Here is a 16162-nt window from a genome sequence, read left to right on the forward strand (position 1 = left end):
GCTGAAATTTCTAAAAATGGTCATTCTGTCTGAGCACAAATATAAGGAACAAAAGTTTGCCTCTGACGCCTCTGTCAGATGTGTTCTAATTAAAATTTTAAAGGACATAACAAATGACAAAATAATGTCATAGTCTTGTAACTCTTCTTTTAGATTAAGCCCAGAATGATATGAAAATGAAGAAGCACCCAAAGACCACAAAATGGATTTTTTTAAAGTTACGTTTGGAGTCAGGGGGAAAAAATCCAATCAGGAAATGATGGAACCACTGCTTGGGAAAAATGATGTAATACTAATATGCCACAGAAAGAAGGCAGATCTAATCAGCTCCCATTTTGTTTTGTTTTCATCTTTTCTGTTAGAACAAACAATGATTGGGAACATAATTTTCAGTCCTAAAATATTATCTTTGATATAACTAAAATAAATGTTTACTGATAAAAACATTACTTTTGAAAAGCAGAATCCTCCTCTTTTACCATATTCTCACAGGGAGGGACCTAACATTTTTCTGAAAGGGAAATCACAGTCCCTGCCCTGTTATGGAACTTGTGAGCTATTTGGAGCTAGGTTTGGGTAGGATAGGAAGGCAGAATTGTAAAACACTAGGCAAACCTCTGTTTAAGCAATTACAGGATAAAGTGGAGTGATACACACCTACCTGATAAAGGAATTTCAAGTAAGAGAAAATCCTTACAGAGAAAGGATTAATCTGGGAGGGCTTTATTATGAAGGCTAGTCAACCTTGAACTGTTCTTTGAAGACAAGTAAAACATTTTTATTAGAAGAAAGGAATACAGGAGAGCATTTTCCATAGGGATAGTACAGTAAGAAGAATAATAGTAATAATAACTTAACTCCTTGACTGCTTTCACTTTGTGAAGAACTGTTCTCAGTGGCATTAATATTGGAGTTATTTTTGAGCATAGTAGCTTCTGCCATATTATCTCATTTAATGTCAGTTCTCAAGTGCTCGTATTAGTTCTTATGCTCATTCTACAGATGAGGAACTAAGGTGCTAAGGGACTAGGAGCCGCAGTAGTCACAGCGCCTGGCACATAGTAGGTGCTCATTCAGTATTAAACAAGTGAATGAACGTGCAAGCAAACATGCCAAGTTATGCAACTAAGTGTTCAACTCTAGATTTGACCATGGCTCATTGTTAACCTGCATGCAGAACAGTGAAATAAGTGAAAACATTTGTGTACAGAAATACGATGGGTCCAGTAAATGAAAGGGTCTGAAAAACTGATGGATGAAGACCAGTTTCATTGATGAGATCATAAGAGGAGTAGAGTGTTGAGGGTATGAGCCAAGTCCTTAGAGGCAGGGGTCTGATTTTAAATCCTGCTTTCTGTACTTACGAGTCGTATTACCTTCTCTTTGTACCTCAGTTTTTTACAGATGCCAAAAATCTGTGAAATGGGACAGTGATCCTCTCCTAATAGGAAAGTGGGATTAAGACGAATAATACATGGGAAGTACTTAGCATGGGTCTGGGCATTAGTAATAATAAATAACTCTAATAATTGTTACTAGTAGTTGTGGTCCATTAGAAAGGGAAATCACTCAATGAAAACAGCCCAGAGAAATTTGAATCTGGCAGTGGTAGCCAGGATGAATTAACAGATAAGAGAGGAGAAACAAGAATAGAAAGTTGTGGAAGCATTGTAGGTATCAAGCACTACCTGCAAGAGAGAAGTTCATATGAATGAGAAAGGGGGGGAGGGAGGGTGAATGAATCAAAGAGACACTGTAAAGACATAATCAGAATGTAATGGTAAATTTATCAGGCATTTTATATCTTTTTGGAGAATTCTGAAGTCATTGTTGACAACTTGTCATTGGAATTAGTACTTAAAATGCCCTTGGCTTGTACCTCAAGCATACCTCAAGGCTCAAGAATGATGGTGGTTCTAATTATGGTATCTTGAATATACTGGCAAAACTTCTTTTTTCCCTTCTAGCCACCTCACCACGACCAAAATAGTATCAGTTCTTTTATCATGAGATCTAAAACAATCCAAGTTTTGGTGTGTTTTGTTTTGTTTTGTTTCAGGTAAGTCTTGAACAAGGGCTGCTGATTGAAACTCATTGTCTGTTTTATTTCAGTGCAAGCAGCTTCTGACTCAGTCTGTAGACTCCAACAGAGGGAGCAGGAACAAAAGAAGGTAAAAGTAGATCATTTGGCTAATGGGGCCTGTAACTCTTAATATCATCATATTGTTAGCAGTTGCTTTTGATTAAAAAAATCTCCAAATTTATTTTCTTTATGCAGTGATTTAAAAATGGCTAATTCATTGAAGATAATGTTGAGGTATGAGCACATGATTGCCCCATCCATACTTTTCTAATTCAAATTGCAGACCTCTTTTTTCCTTTTTCAACATTTCCATGTTTTCCCTGAAAGTGATATTTGTCTGATTGAGAACAGAGACTAAGACTTTTACATAGAACAAAAAATACCCACTTTTATTTAAGCTTGAAGTATTGATGAGTATATTTCTTCTAGAAAAGGAAGCATTCATACCTGTAGATGGGTTATTTAATGAATAGTCCTAAGAGTATGTGAATCACTTGCTAGGTAGTGCTTTGCTTATTGAAAGTATATCTTAAATAAATTCAGATATGGAAAAACAACACAAGAATTTAAGTTCCTGTGATAATTTGCTGTTTTCACTTACAATTTCCATAAAGTATTTTTATAACTTAATCATTGTTCTAAACTAATAAAGATATACTTTTTAAGAAATATTGAAAATACTAAATCACTGTGAATATAATGTCTTTTATGTATCAACAAGTGTTACTATCTCCATTTCTCTGGAATGGATTGTGGTTAATCCACAATAATAGTTCAGATCTGCACTGTATAAAAATGCAGTGAAATAAACCTTGCCGGTGTTTAAGTTTCTACACCCTCTGTTCAACTCTAAATATCGATACAGAGTTTAAAAATTCAACAATTTGGTGAATTGGGCCTTACTGAAAGGACTTGACACTTCAGGCAGGTGGGAAGACTGCCCAGGAGGAGTAGGGTCCTAGCAGGCTGCGTCAGGAAGCAGGGCCCCTGAGCGTGTTGATAAAATGGCAAGGCAAAGCCATGCTGGGAAATCTGTCAGAGTGTAGTGCTTGCAGTGTCCAGAGAGCAGTGTAAAGGCAGGCACTGGAGCTCGTGTGGGCCATGCCAGGCTGGACAGCAGATATTTTTTAGTTCTCTCCTTTGCGAGGTGCCACTGGGGACGAAAGATTTTAGTTTGTTAAGTTGAAGGCAGTTCATACACTCAGGAACTAACAGTCCAGAAGAGGTGTCCCAAACTACTAACACAAGTATGATGTAGGATAAAGTAAGAACTGTGGTCAAGTTACAAAGAACTTTGTAGGATCTTGGCAAAAGGAGTAATGTATTAGGAAGATGGTGGCATTCAAGCCCAACCTTGATCAGTGAGTAGGAATTCAGTTGATGGAGGATGGGAAGAAAGATATTGTAGGGTGAGGGGTACAGTGTAAGCAAAGACAAAAGGCTGTGAAGTCAGTAGTCCCACGCAGCTGCTATGTAGAGGATATAAACGGGTATTTCTGGAGATGATTGTGGAGAATCTTGAATGCTATATTAAACAATTTGTGGTTGAGGGCACCAGGAGCATTTCTGGTTTTGAGAAACAAATGCTATTTGATAGAACACTGGGTGTACTGGCTCTTACTGTAAATAAGCAGTTCTCTTGGTTTTCAGAATAAAAATTTAAAAAAGTGTTCTGTGTAGCATGTTACTATGTGATTTAAGCAGATTCACATCAATATGCACTCATACATTATTGGCCCTTCTTCCTAAGACATTGTCAGAACAGTTAGGATTGTGATGAAATGTCAATTCTTGTCACTCTTGAGCAGAACTAACCTAAAATTAAATTATAATTGGAATAGTTCCTCTTGTCACTTGGAACTTTCTCACATTTGGTGTATTAACTGTACATAAGTAGGAAAACGACCAGCTTTGGTGAGAAAATACCTGGAATCTTCTACTTCTGGTAGTTCCTTTGTGGCTAGCTGTATCCCCTTACACAAGTCCTTGAGCTTCAAGCTCCTCATCTGCAAAATAAGTACCAGTTATACTTACCTGATAGATTGATTTTTTCTACTTACCAGATAAATTGTATTATATAATCTACATGAAACAGCTTTGCAGATTGTATCCCACTCCTAGTGGAAGGCACCATTTTTCCCCTGCCAGCTCAATTATTGTTTAAAGTGGGTGAGAACCCTGCTGTGGTCTCTTAGAGTTGGTGAAGCACTTGAGAATCCCACCTATTCACGATTTCTTAAATTAAAAGATACTAAGTTACTGTACTGTGGTTTGAATAAAAATGGCCTCAAGAAATAATAACGTTCTTAGATTATGTTAGTCTTAAATATATTTCTTATAGGTATTATGTCAGAGAATGTTACTGAACTATTTCTTAATGTGGAATACACGTTAAAAATTAGTATTTTAGAATGTACTGAAATGTGTTTCACTAAGAATTGGTATGGCATGTACGAGGCTAGGTGTGTAAGAATCCACTCTGATTATTTTCTGTTCTCAAGATAATTTAATAAAATTCATCAGCTAAATGTTACACAAAGATGCATTTCTCAGACAGTGCTCAGAGAAAAGTAAACATTCTTTATATTCTGCAGGTCAATAAAGCTTTAGTCTTTGTTTCTTTTTTAGTGCTTGTCTAGTTAGAACATTTGAAATATGTATCTTTAACGACCCTTTTTTTATACTGCTATATCTGATTTTTGCCAAAACTGACATGGCAGAGGTTTCGGATTACATATATATAAGAGATAAAGACATAAAGTTTAAATTTTCATCTAGCAAATGTGTACAAAGCAAAATTGACCTTTAGCTGGGTTTTACAGTCTCATGTTAATTGTTGCCCTTGGTTATACTGCTGGCTAGCTACATTTTGTATATTTGAATGGCTCTCAGAACAAAGAAAGATGGGAGTAGTAATGGAATAAAATAGACTATTGCCATTAATCTTTAATTCTTTTATGTCAAGACAATGTGTGGAATTCTGTGGGAAGTAAATTGTGATAAACGTCATTCATCCAAATTACACTTCCCACAATTGATACCCAAAAGTACATTCAGAAGAACAATAAATGCACATTCCCCAGTTATTTGACATATGTCTTGAAAACTACCCTCTAGTACAAAGTTGCATTTTGGAAGCTAGCATTAAAAGTAATGAAATGCAAATACAACTAGTTTAGAAAATTCAGTGACTTAAAAATATACCATCAAGGGAAACAAGCTGTTAATACCTGTCAGTAGTTTAAACTTAGGTTCATGCACACGTGTCAACTTTTGAAGCCATATTCGACCAGACTAGAGATGTTAATAAAGTAAATACAAATCTTTTGATTCATCTTGTCTGCAGATACTTACTAGATTTAGTTACACCCCTGCATGATTATTTTCATAAGAGCAACAAAATAGCATATACATTGTTCATCACAGAGTTTGAAAATGCAAAGGAATAGCTCTTATTCTGACACTTCTTACTGAAGTAAATTCTTTTTTATTTTTTGGTAAAATTAATGACAGTGTATTACTGACAGATGTTTGAAAGGGCCTTTTAGGCCTTAGTTGGCTTATTCAGAGTTTTCCCATAGGTCAGGGTGTCTCAACCTCTGCACTGTGGACATTTGGAACAGGTAATTCTTTGTTGTCGTGGCTTGGCCTGTGCTTTGTAGGATGTTTAGAAGTATCTCTAGCTTTTACCCAGTACATGCCAATAGCACTTCCTCCTAATCTGTGCTATGATAACCAAAAATTTGAGGGACAAGAGAAAATTAAATGGTGTTTAAACCCCCCCATTAAGAATCACTGATTTAGACTATAGTATATGCAAAATTTTGTTCTTATTATGTATCCAGAGTTCATTTATAGACCTATTCCTAGACATAGTTTGGCCTCAGGATTGGCTTCTCTTTAAATTTATCTCTAATGAGATTAACATTATATATATATATATATAAATTATCAGTGTACAAGTCTTTTGCCTCCTTGGTTAAATTCATTCCCAAATATTCTTTTCAGTGCTATTGTAAATGGAGTTTTCTTAATATCCTTTTTGGATTGTTCATTATTAGTATATAGAAATGCAACTGATTTTTGAGTTTTGATTTTGTATCCAGCAAATTTCCTGAGTTTGTTCATTCTAGTCGGTTTTTTTGTGGAACCTTACGGTTTTCTACATATAAGACTATGCTGTCTGTAAGCACAGATAATTTTGCTGCTTCTTTTACAATTTGGATGCCTTCTTTTTTTCTCTGCTAATTGCCCTGGCTAGGACTTCTAATACTGTGTTGAGTAGAAGTGGTTAAAGCAAAATTTTGTTGTCTCCTTCCTGATATTAGAGGGAAAGCTTTCAGTTTTTTGCCATTGGATATGATGATAGCTATGGATTTTTCACATATTGGCCTTTATTATGTTGAGATAGTTTCCTTCTATCACTAGTTTGTGGAGTGTTTTTACCACGTAAGGTAAAAAAAGTTCGTGTCTTGAACTTTGACTAACACGTTTTCTGCATTAGATTGAGATGATTAATGTGTTTTTTTCCTTCATTCTGTTGATGTAGTATGTTTTATTCATTGATTCTCATGTGTTTTGAACCATCCTTACATTCCAAGAACAAAATAGTGTATGACCCTTTTAATATGCTGTTGAACTCAGTTTGCTAGTAATTTATTAAGGATTTTATATCAATATTCATCAGGAATATTGATCTGCACTTCTTTTTTCTTATAGTGTCTTTATCTGGCTTTGGTCTCAGGACGTTGCTGGCCTCATAGAATGAGTTGGGAAGTCTTCCCTCCTCTTCAAATTTTTTGAAGAGATTGAGAGGATTGGTATTAATTCTTCTTTAAATGTTTGCTAGAATTCACCAGTAAACTCATCTGGTTCTGATGTGACTTGATTTTTAATACCACATGCTCTCATAAACTCTTGCTAGAAAAAGAAAAACTATTTCAAAGTTAGTTGCACTTTTGTTTTGAAAATTAGCACATATAAATCCCTGAGTGGTTCACATTGTGTGCGTATAGACTTTTTTCTGCCTATTCAGGCATATTCAGTCCATTTTTTTAAAGCTCTTAATCCTTTTGGAAATTGGAATGTGAAATACTTGTTAGTTTCTGTCATTTTTTAAAACAGTGCCAATCCTGAGACTAATAATTTAATATATTTGGTTTAAACAACATTATATAGCAAAAAGAGTAGAAAACTGGATTTTTACTCTTGATTCTACCTTACTCTAAGTGTGTGTCCATGGAAACATGTCTATATAGGAGCAGCATACATACCATATTTGACAACTAGAATAGACCATTTTTTACCACTCCTCCCAACAAAATTATGTTTAATATAATAAGCCTGATGTTAAAAAATAATGACGAACAAAAATGCAGGTGGTGGTGTTTTTAACTTCATGTATGTAGTCACACCAGTAAAAAAATAAAAAACTTAAAAAGTACTGTAACACCAAAGAAAAAAGGTAAGAGATTAATAAATTTAAGTACATTGATTATTTTTTGGAAAAAAAAAAAAAAGGAAAAAAACCTTGTTATCTACATGTTGTCTGTTATGGTAATGAATAATAATATTACAGTTTGCTTTTGATTCTTATGCAGATTTGTTAATAACCTCATTGAATTGATCTTTGACTATTCAAATTAAATAAATAGTACAGACAGATTTATTAATGTTTTGACTCACAGTTGATTAAAAATGCTTTTTAATTATAATTTTGAAAAATTTCTTTGACATGAAGCAATAGATACATAGTTCAGAAAAGTTTTAAGCATAAGTCTGGAAGAGCTTCATAAAAATCATGTGTCACAATAAATTCCAGAAATTGCAATACTATCTTTATTCTTTGGCAGTCATTCTAATGGCTCCCAGTATCCCCACAGTATAAAAATTTTAGGTATAAATAAAAACATACTCAAATTTAAGTCCAAAAATTGGTCATGTAGAATAATGGATTTGAACTGATTCACATTTTATCTGCATTTGCTCTACTGTCATTGTTTAAGTGCAATAATATTTAATTCCCCGGGGGTTAGAGGGGCTTAGTGTCTAAAGAAAGCTGAAATGATTCTGGACTGCTTGGTATTTACTTTGGAAATAAACATGTATAGCCAACTTCATCTTTGTCCAGGACTGGTTATGTAACTGGAAGTCCTCTAAATTAACTTCACTGTAAAATACAAAATTTATTAAAGGATAAACAATAAAAATGTGTTAATTTGAAACATATTATTAAAATTCAACAATAACTTCAGTAATTGTTTAGAGCTTTAGACCAGAGAAAGATTTTTGGTTTAGTAGGAGTATTTTATCACCGACATTTTTCAGTATCGTCAGTGGCTGGTGATGATAAAAAACAGTCTTTCATTTGTTTGTGTCCTTGATGTAAATTCTCTACCGACAATACACCGTCTTACTGCTTGCACCCAGGGCGGGGCTCCCCCACCCTCCTGCTGTTGCTGTGCCCCTGGTACATGGTGTGTCGTTACTGAAAAGAGAAAACTGCAGACCCTCCTGTGTAATGCGACTTCATTGTGTTGTTATTAAAGAGATGCATTTGTACAAACATCAGGAAATAATCTTTAGTACTCACTGAACTATTAATAATGCCAGGAAAAAGGATACTAGAGAAAGGATTTGGTGTGTATGTGGGGAGCTATCACTTCCTATCAGACTCAGATGAAGCTGTGTGACTCTAACTATAGTTAGATCGGATCATTGTTTTCAAATGTGGTTTAATTAAAGGAACACTTACTTCAGACTGAATCTCACGTAGAACCCCACTTCTTGAACATAAAAGCAGAATTGCTGTTTCTGAAGGTGATGTGCACAGGTGATGATCGTCTGCAGTTAGCTTAGTATTTATAAAAGATTTTTCCTTATTTCCAAGAGTTCTTTGTAGTTGTGAACAGATTGATTGGCATGTCGGGCCAAGTCCTTGGCTTCTGTAACTTCCTCGTGTATGAACTGGGGCGCACGCTGACGTCAGAATGGCTTCAGTGGAGTTGAGGAAGTATTGTGACAGTCTGTTAGGAGGGACCTTATGTGCTGCTTTCGATGAAGCAGCTGCTTAGCTCCTTGTCATTCTATTCCAGTGAAGTTGCAACTGGCCAGACTGCATTTCCTTACATTTTGAATAGCTGTACCCTCGTATAACCTTCACTCCTGTCATACAATACTTTCTAACTTTTTGCCTAGGTGATATGTAAGATACAGCTAATTGGGGATTTTTCTGCTCTTACATACAATAAAACCTTATGGGTCTAGGAATCTTAGAAAATGAAACATTCCATCTAGCCACGCTTACCACAAAGCTGAGGTTTTATCTTCTTCAAGCACACCACTTTTATAACTTTATTTTGGGGGGACATCTTTAAAAATGTATTTCATACTTTTCTGGTTTTCATAAAAAGAATTTTAGGCTAAATTTCTTTACAAATTAGGAATTATTGAGAATAGACAGTTTTACATTGTGGTGAATATGAGGGTGTCCTCAGGGTGTTAGAGTGTTTCTCTGTAGGAAATGCCCTCAAATACTGTGTGTTCTAAGTTTTTGTATCTTTCTTCTTCCCCACAAGGCTGATGCCTATCATTTCTTCCTACCTCATTTATCAGCATTTCTTTTCTAATTTGTGACTTTTAATACAGTGTACTTTTGGAAACCAGTTAATTAACATGGTTAGAACTGTGTGCAAAGTAAGGTAAGTTAATTCAGAATCAAAAGAGCTTTTCATGAATACTGCAGTATTTGTAATTGGACTTTTTGGTATCTTTTTTTTCTTTTGATGGATTAAAAGACTTACCGTATAGTTCTCAACTAAATTTCAGATAGATGTTATTTCCAGGTAGTTAAGTGTTATTTATTTATGCAAAGAGTATGGTATTGTCAGTACATGAATATAGAAACTGCCCTTTTTTTTTTTTTTAAACTGATTGTTAAGAATGCAAGATTGCATGACACTTATTTTTTTTTTTTTATTCATTTGAAAGAGAGAGAGCACAAGCAGGGGGAGAGGCAGAGGGAGAGGAAGAAGCAGACTCCCCGCTGAGCTGGGAGCTGGATATGGGGCTCGATCCCAGGACCCTGAGATCATGACATGAGTGGAAGGCAGACACTCAGCTGACTGAGCCACCCAGGCGTCCCTCATAGCACTTACTTTTATTAAAAGTGAGAAGCTAAGATAAAATAAGAGTGACTTCATGAACTTCTTGGTAAGAAAGCAAGACTATATTTTCAGCTGGATTAGAGAGTAGTCAGCATTCAACTTCTTTTCACCTGAACTGTGAGGCCAAGAAGTGATCTATCTTACATGAAAAAGCTAGTTGGATATATATGTTTTTAGTCATAATATTCTGAAACTACAAAGTAGACATACTGATAATTAGTGACATCTTAAATTCTTTTCTTAGAGCCAAATGGTAAATAGTAGAATCATCAAGGAGGATTGAATTGAGAATAGGAACGGGAAGGGGAAACTCACTTTTATTTGAGTTGCCTGTATTGTTCAAATTATTACAAGAATCTATTGCTGAAATTGAATTATTAAAACTAGGAATGCCTCGGTGGCTCAGTCAGTTAAGTGTCTGCCTTCAGCCCAGGTCATGATCCTGGGGTCCTGGGATGGAGCCCCGCCTTGGGCTCCCTGCTCAGCTGGTGCCTGCTTCTCCCTCACCCTCTGCCCCGTCCCCCGACACATGTGTGCACGCGCACACGCGGGGTCTCTCCCTCTCTCAAATAAATAAAATCTTAAAAAGTAAATTATTAATTTATTAAATTAAAATAAAAAATTATTAAAATTAAAGGTCAAAAAATGGGGAAGATAAAAAGTGGTTTGATCTTCCTTCTAGATGTTTTGCTTATAATTTGTATAATAGTGATACTAATTTTCATTAAGTTCCACAGGCAGTGAGCTAGGAACTTGACATGTAATACCTCTGGTCTACATAAATATTTATTTATGAGTATAAAGTATTTTCCTCATTTTAAAATTAAAGAAACTTTAACTTGCTCAGGGTCATGCAGCTGGTAGCAAGTGAACCAGAATTTGAAGTGAGGTTTATATGCTTCCCAAATCATCATTTTTCCATTGAGTAGCACTGGAAAAAGTGCTCTCTGGTGGGAAGTGGAATCAGGGCCGTTGCCTTGTGGTCCAAATCACAGGGTCGGCTGAGCCAATTATGGTGCATATCTTAAAAGAATAAAAAGAAAAGAAAAAAATCTATTAAACAACATCTGAGTGTGCATGTTTAGTATTTTCTGTATTTATTAAAAAATAATTTACAGCTAAAGCAGGATCCCATTTTGAGAAAGTTTATTTGCATTTTCTTCTCTCTTTAGTCTGACTGTGACTTTTCTCTTAGAATATAATAGTTTTTGCTAAAGTGCCATGAAAAGAGTTTAATGAACTCCATGTTTTGTTCATCTTTTGGAGAATTACAATCCGTGAGGCTGAAAAGTTAAAAAGTAAAGTTCTGAATTTTGTTTAACCTGTTTCCTAAATTTATTGCCACCAGCAAACCCCTCCCTAACCCTCTCTCCCCACCACTGTAGTGCCTGTGCAGATCCTAGGGGTCTGTGGCACATATTTTAGGGGAATGTTTGACTTTAACGCAAACTTCAGACTCACTCCAACCTCTTTTCACTTGAAAAGCCTCCATGCAGAGGAAGGTCAGATCACATTGGCAGGAAAAAGCTCTTGTAATCGTTGTTTTTGTCTTGTAAAAGAGACTTTTCCTACCTGTGTAAACCTTCCTCTGGAAAGATCCAGTTCACACTTTGGATAAAAAAGGCATAGATTGGGTGTCACAAAGACCTAAGTTTGAATCTGCAACTTAATAGCTGAGTGACCATGGAGAAATACATTTACTGTCCTTAAACCTTAATTTCTTCATCTGTAAAGTGAAAATAATGTAATTTTATAAGAGCAGTTTTTAGGAGTAGATAAGATATGCAAAACAAGTAGCAAAACCATGCATTTCGGAGATACTTAGAGAATGATGGATTTATCCACCTTTTCATCCTGCTTATCATCATCTCAGATGAGAGAGAAAATGGAGCAGCAAGGACACGATGACAGCATGAAAACAGTTCCCATTTTTTTCCTATTAGCTATCTTTTTGGTGTGACCAAGCATCTGGGCACCAGTATGTGAGTATACCAGGTGTCCTGTTTTCATTAGAGTGCTGGAATTTATAATGATTTTAGGTGCTTTATAACTTTTTATGGTTTATATCTGTCACAGTTTTTGTTTGTTTGTTTAATAGAACTTAGTCTGTATCCAGACTTCTAAAGACATGTATGTAGAACATTTAAGGCAGGGATATAAAGCTATTTTTCATACTCTCTTTTCCTGTTTAGCTTTTCTTTGTTGTACATATTCAAAGATAATTGAAATTGTACTAAACTTATGCCTTTTTCACTTATACATTGTTTTATCTTTAGCATGGTAGTCAAAAGAAAATTTTTTCATCTTCATATAGAAATATTAAGGGACATCTCAAGAACTTAAGATATTTGCACAGATGCTTTTGGTATTTATTTACTTTAAGGAATGGAACTGAGCCAGAAGAGATGTCTTGAGTTCTCTTCCAGTGATTAATAATCTATGCCTCTAAATCTTTTTTAGATTTAAAATCTGTTTTTAAATTTTCTTTAAAAGATTTTTTATTCATTTATTTGACAGAGAGAGAGAGAGTACAGCAGGGGGAGGGGCAGCGGGAGAGGGAGAAGCAGGCTCCCCGCTGAGCAGGGAGCCTGATGCGCAGGGCTCTCCATCCCAGGACCCTGAGATAATGACCTGAGCTGAAGGCACTTAACCGACTGAGCCACCCAGGCACCCCAAAATTTTTTTTGAATTTAAAATCTTTTTTAATGCATCGAAAAAATATTTTATGTAAGACATGCATCTTGATTTCTCATAATAATGATTGTTTGGGCATATATTCTTTAAACTTGATTTAAATATTAAATACAGTTAAGTGGAATTTGAGAAGAAATAGAGGCATGAAAATTTACTTGGGTTTTATTTGATTTTATCATTTAAAGATACTAGACATTATTGAAATTTCAGAAATATGATTACCCATCCATGTTCAGTCATAGTAAAGAAGCCTTAGACATTTCTAATTTGTCATGTTCTTGTTGGACATTAAAACTGTGATGCAGTTTTAGCACTGTGACTTTCAAGCTGTAGTAGCCACATACCAAGAGGTAAAGTTATGTTTGTCTCTTCTTCATAGAGGAATAATTGTCTGGACAATGTCATGTGACTTTCAAATTTCTTTTCTCAGATTCTTAATGACCATTTAATAGCTAGTGAAAAACAGCATATAATCCAGTGGGAAGATTTCATGAAAGAACAACACAGCAAACAGGCTGAAGTGGATGAAGAACACAGAAAAGCCACGGAGAGGCTTAAAGAACAATATGCCGACATGGAGAAGGACCTAGCAAAGTTTTCAACCTTTTAAGAACTTTAACCACAACAGTGACAATTTAATAAGAAAACATTGACTTCCCCGAAAAAAACTGTTCCCACCAAACCATTTAGCCTCTGCTTCAAGCTTAGCAATATATTCAGTGGCACTCTTATATCAGAAGAAAGTAAGTCCTACTAGAGTCTTAATTGTTTAATAGAAGAAGAGTGCTACATCTTTCCAGTTTTAAGTGCCTATATATGATTATTTGAATGGGGAGGATAGGAGGAAAAATGGGATAAATTTGCTTTTTGTTAATCAGAATTGGGTGTCTTTTCCATTGATTATCTCGGAGGACTGTAAGTATAGACTTCTTAGAAAAATAATTTAATTCTTTCTCATAGAGGGTGAGTATTAGTTATTGTGGCTTAGAAGGCAGATAGAATAGCTACTGTCATAACGTCCTTGGTTATTGGAAGAATGTATACAGTGTTATTCCATGAGTAATGTGGACAAAAACAACTGTCTTTAGAGCAGAGATCATATTTAAGAGAGGTGAGAGGTACAACCTTTTCTCTGCTGAGACAAAGATGGCCACGTTGGTCTTTGAACTGCCCATTGGGAAAGGTTACAGATTTTGTAGTACGGCATAATGCCAGGTGTTTCACTGAATGACAAAACACACTTGCTAAGTTTTGTGGCCTTCCAGCACTTAATATTTTCAGCTTTTAAAACACACTTAGAAGGAAAAGCTTACCAAAAATATATTTGACGTTTAGCCTTTCCAAGAACCATAATCTTGTCCATGGTATTTACCTCATTTTTGTGTCTTTTGCTGTGGGTAAGCTTTGTAAGATAAATAACGTCTATACATGTTTCAACTGTTTAATGAGTAATCAGCAAAATCTGCCAAGGAGTCCCTCTGGAACCGTATAAAGATTCTGGCTCTGAATAAACCAGAAGTGTTTGCCCACATGGCAAATGATCCATGTTAAATGTAAATCCTTTTTTAGTGTTTAATGTCTGTTCTCATAAGCAGGTGTATTATGATGAAACATGTACCAATTCTGTCATCACTGTGATCTTTAAAAAATCTGCATTTAACAGTCTAATTGAGAAACTAAGTTGATTTTTTTATTTGCCATAAACCAAGCAAAATTAAATGCAATAATTTCTGAGATTTATGGTGAATGAATTCAAGGTATGGATAAATCTTTCAAATATTTTTTATTGCTCTCCAGTAAAGAAAGGCACAAGAAAGAAAATACCCAACTCTCTTGTGTTATCTCAGTGTTGCTACTGCAGAGAAGTGACAATGTTTGCTTGTGTAAATTTATGGCTTACTGTAAAGCTTCATTCTTGGCTGCATGTTGAAAATGTGATTAAAGTTAACAGAGGAGATGAAATAAGTATTTGAGATTTCTTTCAATAACACTGAACTTCTGCCAACTTTCTCTGTCTGCTACTGTAGGCTTGACAGGTTCATCAATCATTCTCTGGTACCTGGACTAAAAAGAGCACTTGCTGACACTAAGGCATGTTGGAATTTTCTTAATTCTCTTTCAGTGGATGGAAAAAAATAAAACCATACTTCCAAAAATAGCCCACACATGAAAAGGGAGGGGAACCTTAAATGAAAATTCCCTTTGTACTGTAGGCAGTTTTTGGAATGCTATTAATTGCCAGCGCACCATTTGAACAGATGCGAGAAATCAGGACTGTGTGTGTGAGAGCAAATGTGCTAGCAAAAGTGGCTATTCCTCTTGTGCAGCAAAGGTTTCTGATAGTGTTTGTTCCTCTCATACGAATAATAAATACTGTATAAGTTTGTATATTTTATATAAGGATCTAAAGGACTTCTGAAACCAAAATGAATTGGTAAGCTTTTTGAACTGTCAACATTAAGATACTAAATTCTTCCTTTGTAACTTTGTTAGCTAATCAACATAGTGCGTAAAAGAGACGGTTGGTTTGCCTTCCCCTTAATATTTTCACTTATATTTCCCAGTTTCCAAATCACTTTTGATAGATATTTTATTTGCATATAAAAATTAACTTTAATAATTACATAATTTACAACATTTCTGTTTATGCTGTTGAGCAGAGATAAAATGGGTTCTGCATAGCTCACAGGATTATTTTGTAATGATCAAGTGAAGTAACATTCTGCCTTTTTAAAGTATTATAAAAATATTCTTGGGGCGCCTGGGTGGCTCAGTTGGTTAAGCGACTGCCTTCGGCTCAGGTCATGATCCTGGAGTCCCGGGATCGAGTCCCGCATCGGGCTCCCTGCTCAGCGGGGAGTCTGCTTCTCCCTCTGACCCTCCCCCCTCTCATGTGCTCTCTCTCTCTCATTCTCTCTGTCTCAAATAAATAAATAAAATCTTTAAAAAAAATATATTCTTAAGGTCTAAGTATTTTCTATTTTTCATTATGATTTCTTTTTTTTTTGACTTATGTATTTATGGGTGTTTTTTCATTTCTTAACCTGTAGATTTTTAAATTGTTCTTGTTGTTGATTTATTCTTTAATTGGATTGTGGTTAGAGAATGGTTTGGTGTAAGACTGATACGTTGAAATTCTTTTATTTGCCTTATGACCTAAAATATTGTTAGTTTTTGTGTTTCATTAGCACTTGAACATATGCTGTTTTCCAGTTGTTGG

General features: G+C 35.3%; 1 protein-coding gene across 7 annotated transcripts in view; it reads left to right on the forward strand.

Moving 5' to 3' along the window:
• Positions 1-16162, forward strand: part of BLOC1S5 (biogenesis of lysosomal organelles complex 1 subunit 5) — a 67817-nt gene that overhangs the window by 27664 nt on the left and 23991 nt on the right. For 3 of the 7 annotated variants that reach the window (XM_081827698.1, XM_081827701.1, XM_081827700.1), the window contains 2 exons: positions 2113-2171; positions 13373-14907. In XM_081827698.1, the coding sequence (XP_081683824.1) occupies positions 2113-2171; positions 13373-13552 (239 nt within the window). In that variant the 3' untranslated portion in view covers positions 13553-14907. The other 4 variants (XM_081827699.1, XM_081827703.1, XR_014147529.1 and 1 more) reach the window with 2 other exon arrangements.

The sequence above is a fragment of the Leptonychotes weddellii genome, chromosome 8 (genome assembly GCF_054177405.1).
Source record: "Leptonychotes weddellii isolate Sample4059 chromosome 8, ASM5417740v2, whole genome shotgun sequence".
NCBI lineage: Eukaryota > Metazoa > Chordata > Mammalia > Carnivora > Phocidae > Leptonychotes > Leptonychotes weddellii.